Raw genomic sequence first — 15,584 nt, forward strand, 5'->3', positions numbered from 1 at the left:
TTATGAGAAATTATATTGAAATTCTTGAAAACTATAGTAACATCTACAAAAGGTGTTTACTGTTAGTACAAGGGCCCAGATTAACCTCGCGTCCAACATTTCAACGAGGTGATTTAAGCCTACAAACAATTCAACAACAAAAGACCCTTGATGGAAAGGTTAAATGGCAATCTGGGCGCTCGCTGGAAATGTTAAATGAACTCTGCTCTCATGTCTCGGCATTTGGTGAGAAAACCGCTGCTAAACCTCACTCTAATGAATTGTATAACCTAAGGTCAACGGGTAAGCTGGTATGGAACCAGCAACCAAACAGCAAAGATTCAGGTCTAGCACTATCTTTGAACATAGAGTTGATGTAAGGAATCTAAACTCAAGTACTAGTTTTGCTTAATTAGCAGAATTAATTTGACCTAGAACAAATGACCAGCACTCCTCCTTCATTCCTGCCCGCTGCTGGCCATCAGATTACAATTTAAGAATTAATTCAAATTTCTGCTTGTTGATCTTCTGAGGATACAACTTTAAGAAAATAATCGCCCTTCCAAGAACACAAGCTATGGTGTTGACCCTGTAAACTTGTCCTCGCTAAGCTATTCAATCAAGTATATAAACATATAAATGAAGGTCCGTCTCTCTGTGTTCTGATGTCTCTCTACATGCTAAACATACCAACCAAACTGAAAAGTCCAACTGATTTTTTTATCTATCTCTAGGTGATGCATGAATCCCAGACTTCTATAGAACTTCCTGTTTTTGATATCTCTCGGACCTTAAATCCACCTGCCTCTCCTCCCTTTCTCTAGCCTGCAAAGAATGGGGTTTCTTCCATATAACCAACCGTGGAGTTTCGAAAGATGTTTACAGGAAACTCTATTCCCTTTCAAATCATATCTTTAGCCTGCCTTATGAGTCCAAAGTCAAGGTAGGTCCATCATCACGGGTAAAAACCTACACCCCTCCTTTTAATGCATCTCCATTCTTCGAAAGTCTTCGTGTTTCCGGACCAGATTTCACTGCTTCGGCACAAAGTTCTACAGCAATTCTCCCTGACCAGTCAAACCCTGAATTCAGGTAATAAATAGTCACAACTGTCACTTGACTCTCTTTTTTTCATTTATTTAATCAGTAGAATGAAGCATGAAGCTAAGCGAAAATTGCAATCTGTTATATTCTTATTATACTCTTGTTGCTTTGTGTTCACACCAGTGAGACAGTTGAAGAATATGGGGCCAGAATGTCAGAGCTTTCGTTATACATCTATTTCTCAATTTAGTCTTTAATTATCGCAAACAATTTTTTTTATTTCTTATTGCAAATTATTTATTATTTATTTAAATAAATTCATGCATAGGATTTTGGGTTTGTGATTATAATTTTTCCTTGGTGCCAAAAATAGCTTTGTAAACGTTTGCACATCCATCTTTTTGGCATTGAAAAAACAATTATCTAGCGCAAGATGAAGCGCGAACTACAATACATATAAAAGAGAGAGCAAAGAAAGAAAGCGTAAATAATTATTGTGTTTGCTACGGGGAAATAATAAGATAATCTTTTGCGGGCTTTGGTAAAATTTCGAGTAGTGTTATCTTAACTAAGTTATTGATACATGTTACAGTGCAGGTTAGATTAAATTTTTTTAATATAAAAAGATATCAAGTCATTGCTAATCTCTTTTCCAATAGAAAAACATTTAAACCGGGTTATAATTGATGTTATGTAACTTGATAATCTTGATGGATTAAGGTAAACGGAATGATTAATAATAATATAATTTGAATTAAAATAAATATTTAGAATGAGATTTTTTTATAAATATCATGATAGAAGTATATTGGATCGACTTGGGTTAACTCGGTTTAAATCGTCAATCCACATACCACGTTATAAGATCATGATAACCTGATAGAAAACAATCAAAATAAATTATAAAACTCAATTTTCAATGAACTCAATGTTGAATGATAAATTGAAAAGAATTCAATTAAAAAAGACAAAAAAAAATGACTCGAGTTAACTTACCAAACCCATGACTCAAGTCATCAAATATAGATAATACAATAGAAAGTAAACTGAAATAAATTATAAATTTAATTCTCAATCAACCTAGAGTTGATCAAAGCTGAAATTAAAAAAACATAAAAAAATAACTCAAGTCAATCTGGGTTAATTTACTAAATCTATGATCATAGTCATGAGATGGAGATAATTTATAGAAAGCAAACCAAAATAAATAACAAAGTTTAATTCTCAATCAATTCAATATTGAATGATGAAATTGGAAAAAAAAATCAATTGAAAAGAAGAGAAAAAAAATATCGAGTCAATCTAATTAAGCTTAATTTTCAATCAACTAAATATTAAAGGATGAAATTAAAAAAAATCAATTAGAAAAAAAAAATCGAGTTAATTGAAATAACTCATCAAACTCATTGTCCAAGTCATGAGACTTAGATGATCTTATAAAAAATAAATTAAAAAAATTATAAAGTTTTAACTCAATAAATTTAATGTTGATGAATAAAATTAAAATTAAAAAAAATTATTTTAATAAATAATATTCTTCCACGAGAAATACAATAAAATTCTAAATTTTTGAAGACATAAGACGAGGATATACAATAAAAAAACAAATAGTCTCAAGCAACTAAATTTTATAATTCATCCCAATATCAAAGTTAAAATATGAAATAGGCAAACTAAGAGCACGGTGCAAATTATATTTTATAAAAAAATAAATTTTTTTGTGTTTGGATCGTTTTGACGTGCTGATCTCAAAAATAATTTTTAAAAAATAAAAAAAATATCATTTTAATATATTTCAGCATGAAAAATATTTTAAAAAACAACTATAACCATACTTTCAAACATATTATTAATTTGATGCTTAACCTCATCCTCCTTCTTTTCTTCTAGCAACAATAAATCTTCATGCTTGACCACAAAGTAAAAGAAATACAAAAATTCGATTGTTTTACATGAACACACGTTATCAGACATGATTCTTTTTGATATATAAAGTTACTAAAAATTATGGTAGAAAAGAACAACTTTTTGTATAAGCAAGATTAAATTCCTGCCAAATTAGCTGCTATAGTCAATGGTGGCATTATGATAACTTTTATGAATATAATTTTTTTAAAAATAAGTTTTTAAAAATATTTTTAGTTACAATTTTAAAAATATATATTTGATTAAAATTATTATAAGATGAATTTTTATTTACAAAATAAAGAAAAAAAATAGATCTTCATGAATAAAAAAACATGTTATTTTAGATTTTATAAAAATAAAATTTAAAATAAAATTATATATAAAATTCAATAAAAAAATAAAAGATATTTAGCCATACAATAAATCTTTTGGTGATTAAATAAAAAAACAAAAATTAACATAACGATGTTAATGAAATTTACTAGAATTTCTTTCTAGCAACTTCCTATTTAGTAAAAGAGGAGGAGGGGAGGATAGATAGAACACAAAGATAAGGATAAGAGCGTGTTTGGCAGTGTGGTTGCGGGTGCTTTTTAAATAACTTTTCGTGCTAAAATGCATGCCAACGATGTTTTTTCATTTTTTAAAAATCATTTTTGACATCAGCACATCAAAACGATCCAAAACATACAAACCATATTAAATTTTAGAAAAAAAAAAATTTCAAATTTTTTGGGAACGCGGCCGCAGCCGCGTTCCCAAACGGTGCCTAAGTCAGATAAAAAGAAACGGGGTGGTAATAAAAAATAAAAATGTTACAGGACCATAAAAAAAGTGCCACGAGAGATTAAATCCGAAAAAGTTTTAAATCTCAGGGACTAAGAGCATAGTTTGGGTCAAATATATTTTTTTTTAAAAAAGCCATAACCTCTATCCCCGCAAAGCTAACTTGACAAACACGCCCTCCCCCCTCTCTCTCTGCAATTTCTAGGGTTTGCTTGATTTCAATTCCCAAGGTTCGATAAAAAAATTGAGAGAAATGGTGCTATCACAGAAGATTCACGAAGCATTCAAAGGAACAGTAGAGAGAATCACAGGTCCACGCACTGTTTCTGCCTTCAAAGAGAAAGGCGTTCTTAGTGTCAGCGAATTCATTCTCGCTGGTGACAATCTCGTCTCTAAATGCCCCACTTGGTCCTGGTAATTTACTTCCCTGACACCCCCCCCTCCCCCATCAAAGCATCCATCTTCGAATATTAGCACCAGTTTTTATTGTAATTGGCGTTAATAAACTTTAAACACGTATTTATTATGTTATTTAGAGCTGCCAGTGACTAAAATTCTGTGCTATATTCTTCGGTTTTCCGCTTCGAGTGGTTGTTGATCATAAATTAGTGAGCTTTGTTCTATTATATGGTTTAGTTTTGGTTTGATGTTGATTTTAACAGGGAATCTGGAGAGCCGAGCAAGAGGAAGTCATACTTACCTGCAGAGAAACAGTTTTTGATCACTCGAAACGGTAATTGTCACCATTATAAGCCATGCTTTTTTTCCGTAACAGCATCTACGAAGCTGTGACTTTTATATGGCAATTAGTAACTGAATAGACTTGTAATAATTATTGTTCTGTGAAAGAAAAGTAACGAGGGAAATTGCGGTTTACATTGTTTTGAAAGTACAGAAAGATGCAAAGTTAGCCAATTCGCACACATCAGTTTATTTGAATAAGTTTGCAGTGTTTGCTTTATTGTAGTTTGTTGATGCAAATCTTTGTTCTTAGTTCCTTGTCTACGAAGAGCTGCATCTGTAGAAGAAGAGTATGAAGCGGCTGGAGGTGAAGTTCTACTTGATAACGAAGATAATGATGGATGGCTGGCAACTCACGGGAAACCTAAAGGTACCATTTTAACTGGAGCTCGATATCAATTACTGATGTCTTCTGAGTTCTGACTTTATTATTTGCCTTTATTCTAGAAACCAAAGGTGATGAGGATGAGAATGTGCCTTCAATGGAGGCTCTAGAAATCAGTGCAAAAAAAAGTCTTATCCAAACAAACCCTTCATACTTCGGGGGAGAGGAGGAGGAAGATATTCCTGACATGGCAGATTTTGAAGACCCTGACAATCTGATTGAATCAGATCCTGTAACTTGCTATTTCTGCTCTTCACACCCTTGTTGTTGTCCAGATAGAAAGTTGAAAGTTCTTATAACTGTCTATGTAAATTTAATTGATGTAGGCAACACTTCAGACTACATACCTCGTGGCTCATGAGCCCGATGATGATAACATTCTGCGCACCCGAACATATGATGTCAGCATCACGTAAGATAAATTTTGATTGAAAACTTCTTAAATTTGGATGTTTTAACAGTTCTGGAACATTTGCCATGCTCTGTTGAACCATGTGATTTATCTGTGCTACGGTTCTCAAAGCTGAAGTCGTCACACTTTCTTTTAAATACCAATACCAAAGATGTCTTGGTTGAAACTTGCTGCAGTTTTTAGCCTATTATAACATTTTATTTTATCTTGTACCTGCAGGTATGATAAATATTATCAAACTCCTCGTGTATGGCTTACTGGATATGATGAGGTTTGTTTCTGTTCTATCAAATCTTTTTCACTATTGTCAGCTGGGAAACAAGTGTAAGAACAATATATTTTACCAAAAAAAGATATTTTGGTGCAATAAAAATGCACATGAAGGTTGTGATTTCTATTTATTATAGTCTGTGAAATTGATATCTGAACATGGTTACAGGCAAGGCTGTATGGGATTGAATTGAACTTGTTTCTGTACATCATCTATGCAGTTTAACTCATTTGTTGACCGTCTTCTTCTTTCACATGGCAGTCAAGGATGCTTTTGCAACCAGAGCTTGTACTTGAAGATGTTAGCCAAGACCATGCACGCAAAACGGTGCTGAGATTTTGTCATTCTGTTTATCAATTGATATTCTGCACATTGGGTGTGTTTATTTAATACACCCGCTTTTAATGATTTCATGGGATCTCACTCAAAATCGAAATTCTTAAAAGTAATGCTACCCACCATGCATCACAGTGGAATTTTAAGGTTGTTGAGAATTGCCTTAATTTAGGCTTTGCCAGTTTTTACAGAACCATTTTGTATTTGTCTGTATCTCTTCTGATTTTTCCCCCTCAAGTTTAAGTCAATTGAGAAACTGAGAATTCTTTCATTGGTCATTTTTCTGCTTGTGCTGATATATCTCCTGATGTTGGCCTCTTGAGAGGTCATTTCATAGAGAAGTTTTAATGCATGTGTTGCTTCTTATAATCTTTTTTCCTTGTAAATTTGATCACGCACAGGTGACTATTGAAGACCATCCCCACTTACCTGGGAAGCATGCATCAGTGCATCCTTGCAGACATGGGGCTGTCATGAAGAAAATTATTGATGTTTTAATGTCACGTGGAGTTGAGCCAGAAGTTGACAAGTGAGTTGCATCTCTGATACCATTCAAGAGAAAAATGAGATTCAATACAGTTCGTATAATTGGAAGCATGTCCTTGACTATTTTCATGAAAACAGCTCAGTAATTAGGTTGGGGGTTTAAAGACAGGTCTGAGTGGACTCCGTATTGTTTTATCCAAATGTTTAATGAGTTTCCTAATAACAAAAATGAATGTTCTCTACGTAAACCAGCCTAGTTTCTTACTCAGTTGAGGATAGTCACCAATCTAGCTGGGTTAAACTATCCTTGTCCAAGGCAGTTCAGTTATTTGTGGTTCCAGTATATATCTTTGATAATTCAGAAATGAACTGTCGCAATAAGATCCAACAACTTGTATTTTAATAACATAATTGTGTTTTCACAAGAAGGAAATTTGACGTGATTTTCTAGTGCTGATGACAGACTCAGCCCTCAGACATCAATCACCAGAAAATATGCTTTTCTTCCTTCCTTGCTTTCTTTTCTTTGAAAAAAGCTCCTAGTATGCAATATCTACAACCAATAAGACATGTGATGTCTCTGGATCATTTAACCTTGATCCTGTCCTGCCTCCTATCCTGCTGTCACATTCAATGAAATCTGTGAAGTATTGTGCAACATCTATGGTGCATTATAGTTTATTTGCTCAATTATGACTTGTTTATATGTTTTTCTACATTAGTTCATGGTTAAGGAATTTAAACAGCGATTCTACCTTCAAAATCTGAAGCATCACCAACACTTAGTGGATACAAAAGACACACATACACACTCAACAACCCAATCCTTGATATATACTCCTTAAAGCATTAGTGGTTATAATGGGATTTATGCTAATTTTGATTTCTGAGAACCTCATTGCTCACTTCATGCTATTTGATTGCCTGATCTGTAATTGAAACATTAAGTGTTTTGCTATCAAAATCTGTCTGCTATCAAAATCTGAAGAGGTAAAATAACGGCAACAATTTCTCCAAAAAACTATTGTATGAAATGTAGTAATTGCTCTCTCTTTCAGAGCTAATTTATTGCTAGATTTATGGCATTTTGTTCTAGCTTACAATTTGCCTGTCTTTGTTTCAAATTTTCTAGTTCTGTCATCTTATAAATATAATGATTGATATACCTGCCAATACATCTTTTATAATCTCCCAATTATATTTTTATCCCGTCTATGTGTATCTTACAATTGCAATTTCTTACTTTGTAGGTACCTTTTCTTATTTTTGAAATTTGTAGCCTCTGTAATTCCAACTATTGAATATGATTACACCATGGATTTTGATCTCGGTAGCTCAAGCAGCTGATGTGAGGTAATTTCCATAATTAACTTTCTCCTTTCTCATCATTGTTCCAACATCATTGAAAATTTTGAACCAAAAAAAACCTTTTTCGTTGGTGGTTAATAATTGTGATGCTTTGTAATATGTGACAGTCGGACATTTTGCTTTGCCATTATTGTTCCTGCTCTTCAAATGAAAGAATGCATATAAAAAGTATGTCAATTGGCCTGGGTGATGTCCTATTATTGATAACATGTCTTCAAATGAAATAATAACATGTCATATTATTGATTTACTCATTAAAGACCTTTGGTTTCTTGGCATCACTTGAGCAGATGGGTTGTTTTCTTTTGTTCTTTACCACCTTGATCCTCCATTGAAGTGCAACCTTAGAAGCCTTTTTCTCTCTCGAACAGCATTGCTCTTGACTTGTACTTTTTTCTTCTTGACTTGATCAAATTTACCATTACGTCTGTTCTTTTTCTTCTTGTATTACTGCCTATGGTCATAAAGTATTACCGGATTCTTGGCAACTTTCAGTGCAAAGGTTTAGTCATCCTGCAGAACTCTGTGCGCACTGAATGATCATGAAGCAGCTAGATACACCATCTTTGTTCTGTCTACTATGTTTTAATTTAGATATCTATACATTATCTATTTATTGAATTTGGTGACAATTTTTAGATGATGTTTGTTTATTCTTGCCAGGCTGAACCTCCAGTAAATTCAAGAAATATCTTCTGGGGTGTTTGCAAACAATGCCCTGTACCCCTTCCACAACACTCGTTACTGCACATAAATCCTGTAAACAATCCACTCATATGCCTTGTATGATCGGGCATAACTGTGAATCCTTTGTGATCTTATGGACATATAGTTGTTTATTATACAGTGTAAATGCACAGATTAACTTCATTAGGATCGTTTAACGTCACACACCATGTTCAATAAGCCTAGGTGTGGTAACTTGCTCATTGCAGGCATGAATATGATCTTGTTTCAGTGGGAAAAAATTGAATCTTATTGTCAATTGTGTGATATAGAAATAGTTATTTTTCTTGGGATTTTTATGTTTTATCGGTGGAATGAGGGTTGAAACATAAATTCTACCTAAAATAGATACAATACAATTATCAAAAAACCAATGGCTAGGAACTGGAGAAGTTCCAGGATACATTCTCATTACAACTATAACAAAAACTAAAGCTTGTGGACGCTGTAGGACTCACTCATAGTTTACTGAGTGAATTTATTCTCTCTTTTTTGGTCTTCAAACTTTTTTTTCTCTTTGATTGAGTCCTTTTAAGCTTGAATAGATAGCCAATTGCTTTTGATTTGTTAATCAATGCTTAAATTCAAAGTTAGAGGATTAAAGTGAAAAAAGCATTGAACATAGGTGGTGGTTTTAAAATTAGCATAAAAAGTTCATTTTAGTCCTTATACTTTTATAATATAGATTTTTGGTCCTTTTAGAAAAACTAAATTTTAGTTCATAACTTTATTTTCTTTGTATTTTAGTCCATGGTATGGAAGAAAAGTGAGAGTAGAAAAATATAAATAACACTGATTTTAGTCAAGAAAAAAAAAATATTGATTTTCGTGTCATTGCAAGGAGGTCATCTAAGGTGTTCTTTTACATTTCTTAACCTAAAAGGTAGATCTAACCTTTAAAAAGTTTTTGAATTCGAGTTGATTTTAAGTATTTTTATCTTATATAAAGTTGTTTAAGATTATAAATAAATTTATCAAGATTTATAGAATGTATTTTTTAAGTGTTTTGAATAAAAAAAATAGATTGAAAATTTAATTTTAACGCATAAAATATCTTACCCTAATTATCTGACAACTAGTTGAAATCTGGAGCATGGATGATAGGTTATTGGTGTCTTTTTTTTTTTCTAAAAAAAATAAAGGTTAGATAACGTTTTATTGACCCTCAAATATAAAAAATAAAAAAGGGCATGCTCGTAAGTAGGCTAGATGTGTGGCTTGATTTTTTTAAAATGTTTTTTTTTTATCTAATTTATTTTGAGCCCTTTAAAGTTAAAAATGATTGATAAAAAAAAATCCTTTATTATTTAAAGGTATTATTTTATTTCACTTAAAAAGAATTTTTTTATTATTTAATTTTAAAAAGATCGTTTTCTTTCCAGTATCGTGCACCAACTTGATTATTATATAATTAAATAAAAAATAATATTAAGAAATAAAATACTATTAAATTTAGTGGGATGCATGAGTTAAATTGTAAGTTTAATAAATTAATTCAGATTTATTTATGTTAATCTTGATTGTTAATTTTTTTTTTGCATTTTCAGTTCCTAAAAAAATCATCCTTTGTTACTTAATTTTTTATTTACTTGATTTTAAAAAAATTATTATTTATCTTGAGAAAACACATCATTTGTTTAGTCTCATGGCCTCTTTTGATTGTTATTTTTAAAGATTTTTTTTATTTAATAAAAAAATCTCACCTATATTGTTATGTAATTAAATAAAAAATAAATTAGATATAAAAAATTATTAAATCCAGTCAAATAAATAATTCATCATGGCTTCATCTAAAATTGTTGTTGTTTGTTGTGAATTTAAATGACCAATTTAAATCAATTCAAATTAATTCAATATATAATGATATTAATATTAAAAAAAACAAAATATTATTGATGGTTGCCTGATATTTTTTTTCCAGGATTGCCAAGTCAGACAATAAGCCAAGGTTTTTATTGTTTCTGCATATCCAATATACACACACACATCACTGTACGTAATCCTCCACGGTGGAGCATGCGGTGGGGGGGAAGATTGATGCCGAAGGAGAAGAGTCATCTCTTATCCTCATTGAATAAAATAAACTGGAAGCAACTATAGAAAATCACCTAAATCTAGAGTTCTCGATTGATGACATCATCAATGCTAGGACCCTGGAATCCAACGGTCACAAAAACCTCGTCTTCGTTTTCTTTCTTCGCAAAGAGTCAAAGACCTTCAGCACCACACAGACCCTCAGTTAGGTCGGTTTGCAAACGTGATTTGTTTTTAATAAATTGATGTAGAAGATTACGGGGAGGGTTAGCTAATTGGGCTTTACCACGCAATCTTTTTCTTGCTACGAAGCCCAACTATCATTTAACCCAAAATAGATGAAGCCCATAATCACTGCCACCAAACCTAACCGCCATAAAATAAAAATCAAATTCCATCCAATAAAAGAAAATCTTAAGAGTCAGTGTCCGCAGGGAACTAGGAGTACTCATAAAGCAGAAACCACAATTATTGACTACGCATCTGCACTCTCTCCCTCCCTGGTGAAACCCCTGTGGCTTGTGCTCTCTCTCTCTCTCTCAAAAAATTAAATGGACTCCCTCCATCAAACCCCAAACCCTCATTTCCAAACCCTACAAGACCAATCCAATCCTCCACCACCACCACCACCACCACCACCACCACCGGGGAACTTTGATTTCATCCCCGTTTACCCTAATCCCCCCCCTCCTCCTCCTCCTCCAGCTGAAGAACCCCAATTTCCTGACCCTGACAATCAAGACAAAACCCTAATTTCAAATCCTCCTCAATTTGCCCCTGAAAATGGCCACAACCTCCAAACTACCACTCCAAAACCTGAGATCCCCAAACCTTTACTTTCCGAGAACGGTGTCGCCAACACTAACAGTGGTGATAGGGACTATTCCGGTGGAGAAGAGGAAACCACCAGTCGACGCCGCCGCCGCAGTCGTTGGGACCCACCGGCGGATTCTGGTACTGATGGTGGTGGAGGTGGTAGTAGTAGTAATACTAATAATAATGATTCGGGTAGCGGTACGAGGAAGCGAAAATCGAGGTGGGCTGATGATGAACCGAAGCCGGTGATTCAGTTGCCTGATTTTATGAAGGACTTTACTGGAGGTATTGAATTTGATCCTGAGATTCAAGCTTTGAATGCTAGGCTATTAGAGATTAGTAGGATGTTGCAGTCTGGTTTGCCTCTTGATGATAGACCGGAAGGAGCTAGGTCTCCTTCACCGGAACCTATTTATGATAATATGGGAATTAGGATTAATACTAGAGAGTACAGGGCAAGAGAGAGATTGAATAAAGAAAGACAAGAGATTATTTCCCAGATTATTAAGAGAAACCCAGCCTTTAAGCCGCCAGCAGATTATAGACCCCCTAAGCTTCAAAAGAAGCTTTATATACCTATGAAAGAGTATCCAGGCTACAATTTTATTGGTTTGATTATTGGGCCGAGAGGGAATACCCAGAAGAGGATGGAGAGGGAGACAGGTGCCAAGATTGTGATTCGGGGTAAAGGGTCAGTGAAGGAAGGGAGATTGCAGCAGAAGAGGGATTTGAAACCAGATCCATCAGAGAATGAAGATTTGCATGTTTTGGTTGAGGCGGATACACAGGAGGCATTGGATGCTGCTGCAGGGATGGTTGAGAAATTGTTACAACCCGTGGATGAAGTTTTGAATGAGCATAAGAGGCAGCAGCTAAGGGAACTTGCTACTTTGAATGGAACGATTAGGGATGAGGAGTATTGTAGGTTATGTGGTGAGCCGGGCCATAGGCAGTATGCATGTCCTTCACGTACCACTACGTTTAAGAGTGACGTGCTTTGTAAGATTTGTGGTGATGGTGGACATCCAACCATTGATTGTCCTATGAAGGGAACAACTGGGAAGAAAATGGATGATGAGTATCAGAACTTTTTGGCTGAATTAGGAGGGACTATGCCAGAATCTGCAACTAAGCAAACCGCTACCTTGGCTTTGGGGTCAAGTGGTTCTGGAAGCAATCCTCCTTGGGCTAGCAGTAATACTGGGGGTCTTGGTAGTGCCAATCAAGCAGGACTGGGAGCTAATGGGCTTAAACTTAAAGAATATGATGATACAAATTTGTATATTGGTTACTTGCCACCTAATCTTGATGATGATGGTTTGATTGGTTTGTTTTCGTCTTTCGGTGAAATTGTGATGGCCAAGGTCATTAAGGACCGGATCACTGGATTGAGTAAAGGTTATGGTTTTGTGAAATATCGTGATGTTCAAATGGCCAATAATGCAATTGCAAGCATGAATGGTTACCGCATAGATGGTCGAACCATTGCTGTGAGAGTTGCTGGTAAGCCACCTCAGCCTATCGTCCCCCCAGGCCCCCCTGCATCAACCATGCCTGCATACCCTGTTTCAACTCAACCACTTGGTGCCTATCAATCCCAGCAGTTTACAGCAGGCGGTCCCCTTCCGAATGGTCCACCCACCAGCTACACAGGGGCTCCTGCTAATTATACAGGAACTCCGGTTCCATGGGGATCACCAGTTCCTCCTCCTTATGCTCCTTATGCTGCTCCTCCCCCTCCACCTCCTCCCGGGTCAACCATGTACCCTCCCATTCCTGGACAGCCTATGCCTCCTTATGGTGTACAATATCCTCCACTGGTTCAGCCAGTTCCCCCGGGTGCACCAACTCAGACTGTGACGCCTAGTGAGGCTCAACAAAGCTACCCACCAGGGGTGCCATCTGAAAACAGCACATCTGCTCCGCCTGCAACATCGAATGTGTATGGGCAGTCTGGTGCTCAACCTGCGTACACAACTTCTTTGGGTTATTCATCTTACTACAGTGCAGTGCCGCCTCCTGCTCCCCAACCAACAACTGGCCATTCACAGGGCATGGGTAATGTGCCTTGGGCCTCAAACTTGACTGTGCCACCTCCACATTCTTCTGCAGAGAAGACAAGCTATGGTCCAGATGCAGAGTATGAGAAGTTTATGGCAGAGATGAAATGAGGCTCTTTTCGGAGTTACCTCTCAATTGAGGTAAATGAACATATCCACTTTCATGTTATTCGTTATAATTCTTGGATTTTCAATGGTATGCATCTTGCACTCGACATGCACAGCTAGACATGGGACTTCCAGCCCTTTTATAGGACCGGAGGCAACAGGAAACCTATCAAATTCTGCCCCCCCCCCCCCCCAAAAAAAAAAAAAAACAAAAACATAAAAATTGGCCTTTTGTTCGCTTATATCTGTTAAAATGTGATTGTAACTAGCAAAATTCCCATTTCTGTTGACATGGGGTAGTGGAAATTTTTGCTTTACATTTCACCTCCACATTCTGGATTCTTGACTTTTTTTACATCCAAAGGTGATTTAAAGGAAGGAGGTTATAACTTTTTCAGTATGTTAGGCTACCCTTCTAAATGTAGTGGAGGCTGTAGATAATCTGTAATTTCTTTTCGATTGGCATTTAATTTTCTATTTGGTTCATTGTGATATTCTAACCGTTCTCTTTCTTTGGAATGATATTCTTAGCATTGTCATGCCACAGTGGTAGAGCATGTGATGTTTGCATGAGGATTTTTTGGTTAACAGATATCACATATTTTTTTTATTTTTCTTTATTAAATCTGATTTTCTTTTACTTACTAAAGAATGATAAAATTAAAAAAAATTCCATATTTTCGATTCATTCTCACTTGGAAAAAATCCATGAAGTCCACTTATCAACACATTTTCTTTTATTGCCTTCTGTCTACATTACTTGACCTTTTTGCCACCATTGAATAATTTTTACAGGACTGATGTTTATTGGCGCAACCTGATTTCTTACCTCTTGCCATGACTTTGTTGGAAGTTTGGGACTCACATCTTTAACCTTGCTGTACTGTTATGACATTTGCAGAGATTTGGGCTAGCGAGTTCACACAGCTACATCTTAGAGAAGCCACTGAAAGCTTATAAATATTTATATATCTTGTCTTCTTTATTGAACCTGATTTTTTTTCTTATCGATGTTTGTTGCCTCCTATTTAATGTCTCGTCACTAACTTTTATTGTTATTAGCTTAATTGAATTTTCTGGAAGAACTCACTGACATTTTTGTGTTACATTTGGTTATCTTTGGTTTGCTTAACCATTCTCTCTCTTGGCTGTAATGTTATTTTTTATTGTTGTGCTATTATTCACCATTTCTTTCGAGGATAATTGAGGTTATCCTTGTAACCTTGCTGTTGAAGCGTCCTCTGGTTGGTTCATCCTATATTTCAGGAAGGTGGGCATGTCTTAGAATATGAATGCCTTTTGGGTATGTGGAAGAAGCTTTTCAATTCACGTGTTTGTTAATTTATTAACTTTTCTCTCCTGTTTGCTTGTAAGATTGTTCTGATATCTCTTCCTAGCTTTTACATGGCAGGTAACAGATCTCAAACATGTACTGGATTTTGGTAGTGATACTTTTATCAAATACATGCTATCAGATTTAGGATGTTGTTGAATAAGGCTCCTGATGGAGCCAACTTTTCATGTGAATTAAGGGAGTTATCAGTATTCTGTTTAGCTGAGTCGATGAAGTGTGATTTAGGGCCCATTTAGAGCTGCAGTCTGAAAAGTAGTAGTGTTTCACACATTTGCTTTTGTGATTGCAGCCCCAAATGGGCACCTAGTGGATCGCCGTGATAAAGTTTGCTTAAAGGTATTGCATGATGATTTGAAAGCATTATTGTCCTGTTGGTGGTATTTTGTATTGTTGGTCACTGGGTGGATCTCAGCCTAAGAAAACATTTTAGCTCAGCTTTTTTTTTCATTTTTTTTCTCTAAAAGCTTAAATTTCTGCCCGCTCTCACCTTTTTAATCTACATGTTCTTACATCAGAAAACCTTTCTAGACTTCTGTCATTTCTTCTTTACCCATTTGCACCCTTCCTGAATGTGCATCTGTAACTCTTTTTATAATAACTGGTGAGCAGTGAACAGATGTAGGCTGCCCATCTGATTTCTCCAGCTAGATTTTAGTTTGCAGATTGGAGCTTTCTAGTAGCTTAACTTTCCTAAGAAGTACTCATATTTCCAAATAAATAAAACTGTGGTGAATCCTCCTTTTTAGCTAGGGGATTGGTGTTTTGCTGAG

General features: G+C 35.1%; 2 protein-coding genes across 2 annotated transcripts; both read left to right on the top strand.

Moving 5' to 3' along the window:
• Window positions 1-3,844: 3,844 nt before the first annotated feature.
• LOC133700464 (autophagy-related protein 3) lies at window positions 3,845-8,701 on the top strand. Its single transcript, XM_062124035.1, has 10 exons — window positions 3,845-4,131; window positions 4,380-4,450; window positions 4,712-4,828; window positions 4,906-5,075; window positions 5,170-5,255; window positions 5,475-5,526; window positions 5,788-5,853; window positions 6,264-6,391; window positions 7,599-7,701; window positions 8,380-8,701. The coding sequence occupies exons 1-9, from the start codon at window positions 3,971-3,973 to the stop codon at window positions 7,693-7,695; spliced, it is 948 nt and encodes a 315-aa protein (XP_061980019.1). The 5' UTR covers window positions 3,845-3,970; the 3' UTR covers window positions 7,696-7,701; window positions 8,380-8,701.
• Window positions 8,702-10,891: 2,190 nt separating this feature from the next.
• On the top strand, window positions 10,892-14,592 carry LOC133675933 (splicing factor-like protein 1). Its single transcript, XM_062097501.1, has 2 exons — window positions 10,892-13,493; window positions 14,256-14,592. Exon 1 carries the CDS (start codon window positions 11,028-11,030, stop codon window positions 13,461-13,463), a length of 2,436 nt encoding a protein of 811 aa, XP_061953485.1. The 5' UTR covers window positions 10,892-11,027; the 3' UTR covers window positions 13,464-13,493; window positions 14,256-14,592.
• The last annotated feature ends 992 nt before the right edge of the window (window positions 14,593-15,584 follow it).

This window comes from Populus nigra, chromosome 1, assembly GCF_951802175.1.
Source record: "Populus nigra chromosome 1, ddPopNigr1.1, whole genome shotgun sequence".
In the NCBI taxonomy this organism is placed as follows: Eukaryota; Viridiplantae; Streptophyta; class Magnoliopsida; order Malpighiales; family Salicaceae; genus Populus; species Populus nigra.

Coding starts and splice junctions, on each gene's coding strand:
- LOC133700464 (XM_062124035.1), top strand. CDS start 3,971: ATGGTGCTATCACAGAAGATTCACGAAGCATTCAAAGGAACAGTAGAG. Junction 4,132..4,379: donor AAATGCCCCACTTGGTCCTG/GTAATTTACTTC, acceptor TGATTTTAACAG/GGAATCTGGAGAGCCGAGCA. Junction 5,527..5,787: donor GGCTTACTGGATATGATGAG/GTTTGTTTCTGT, acceptor TTCACATGGCAG/TCAAGGATGCTTTTGCAACC.
- LOC133675933 (XM_062097501.1), top strand. CDS start 11,028: ATGGACTCCCTCCATCAAACCCCAAACCCTCATTTCCAAACCCTACAA.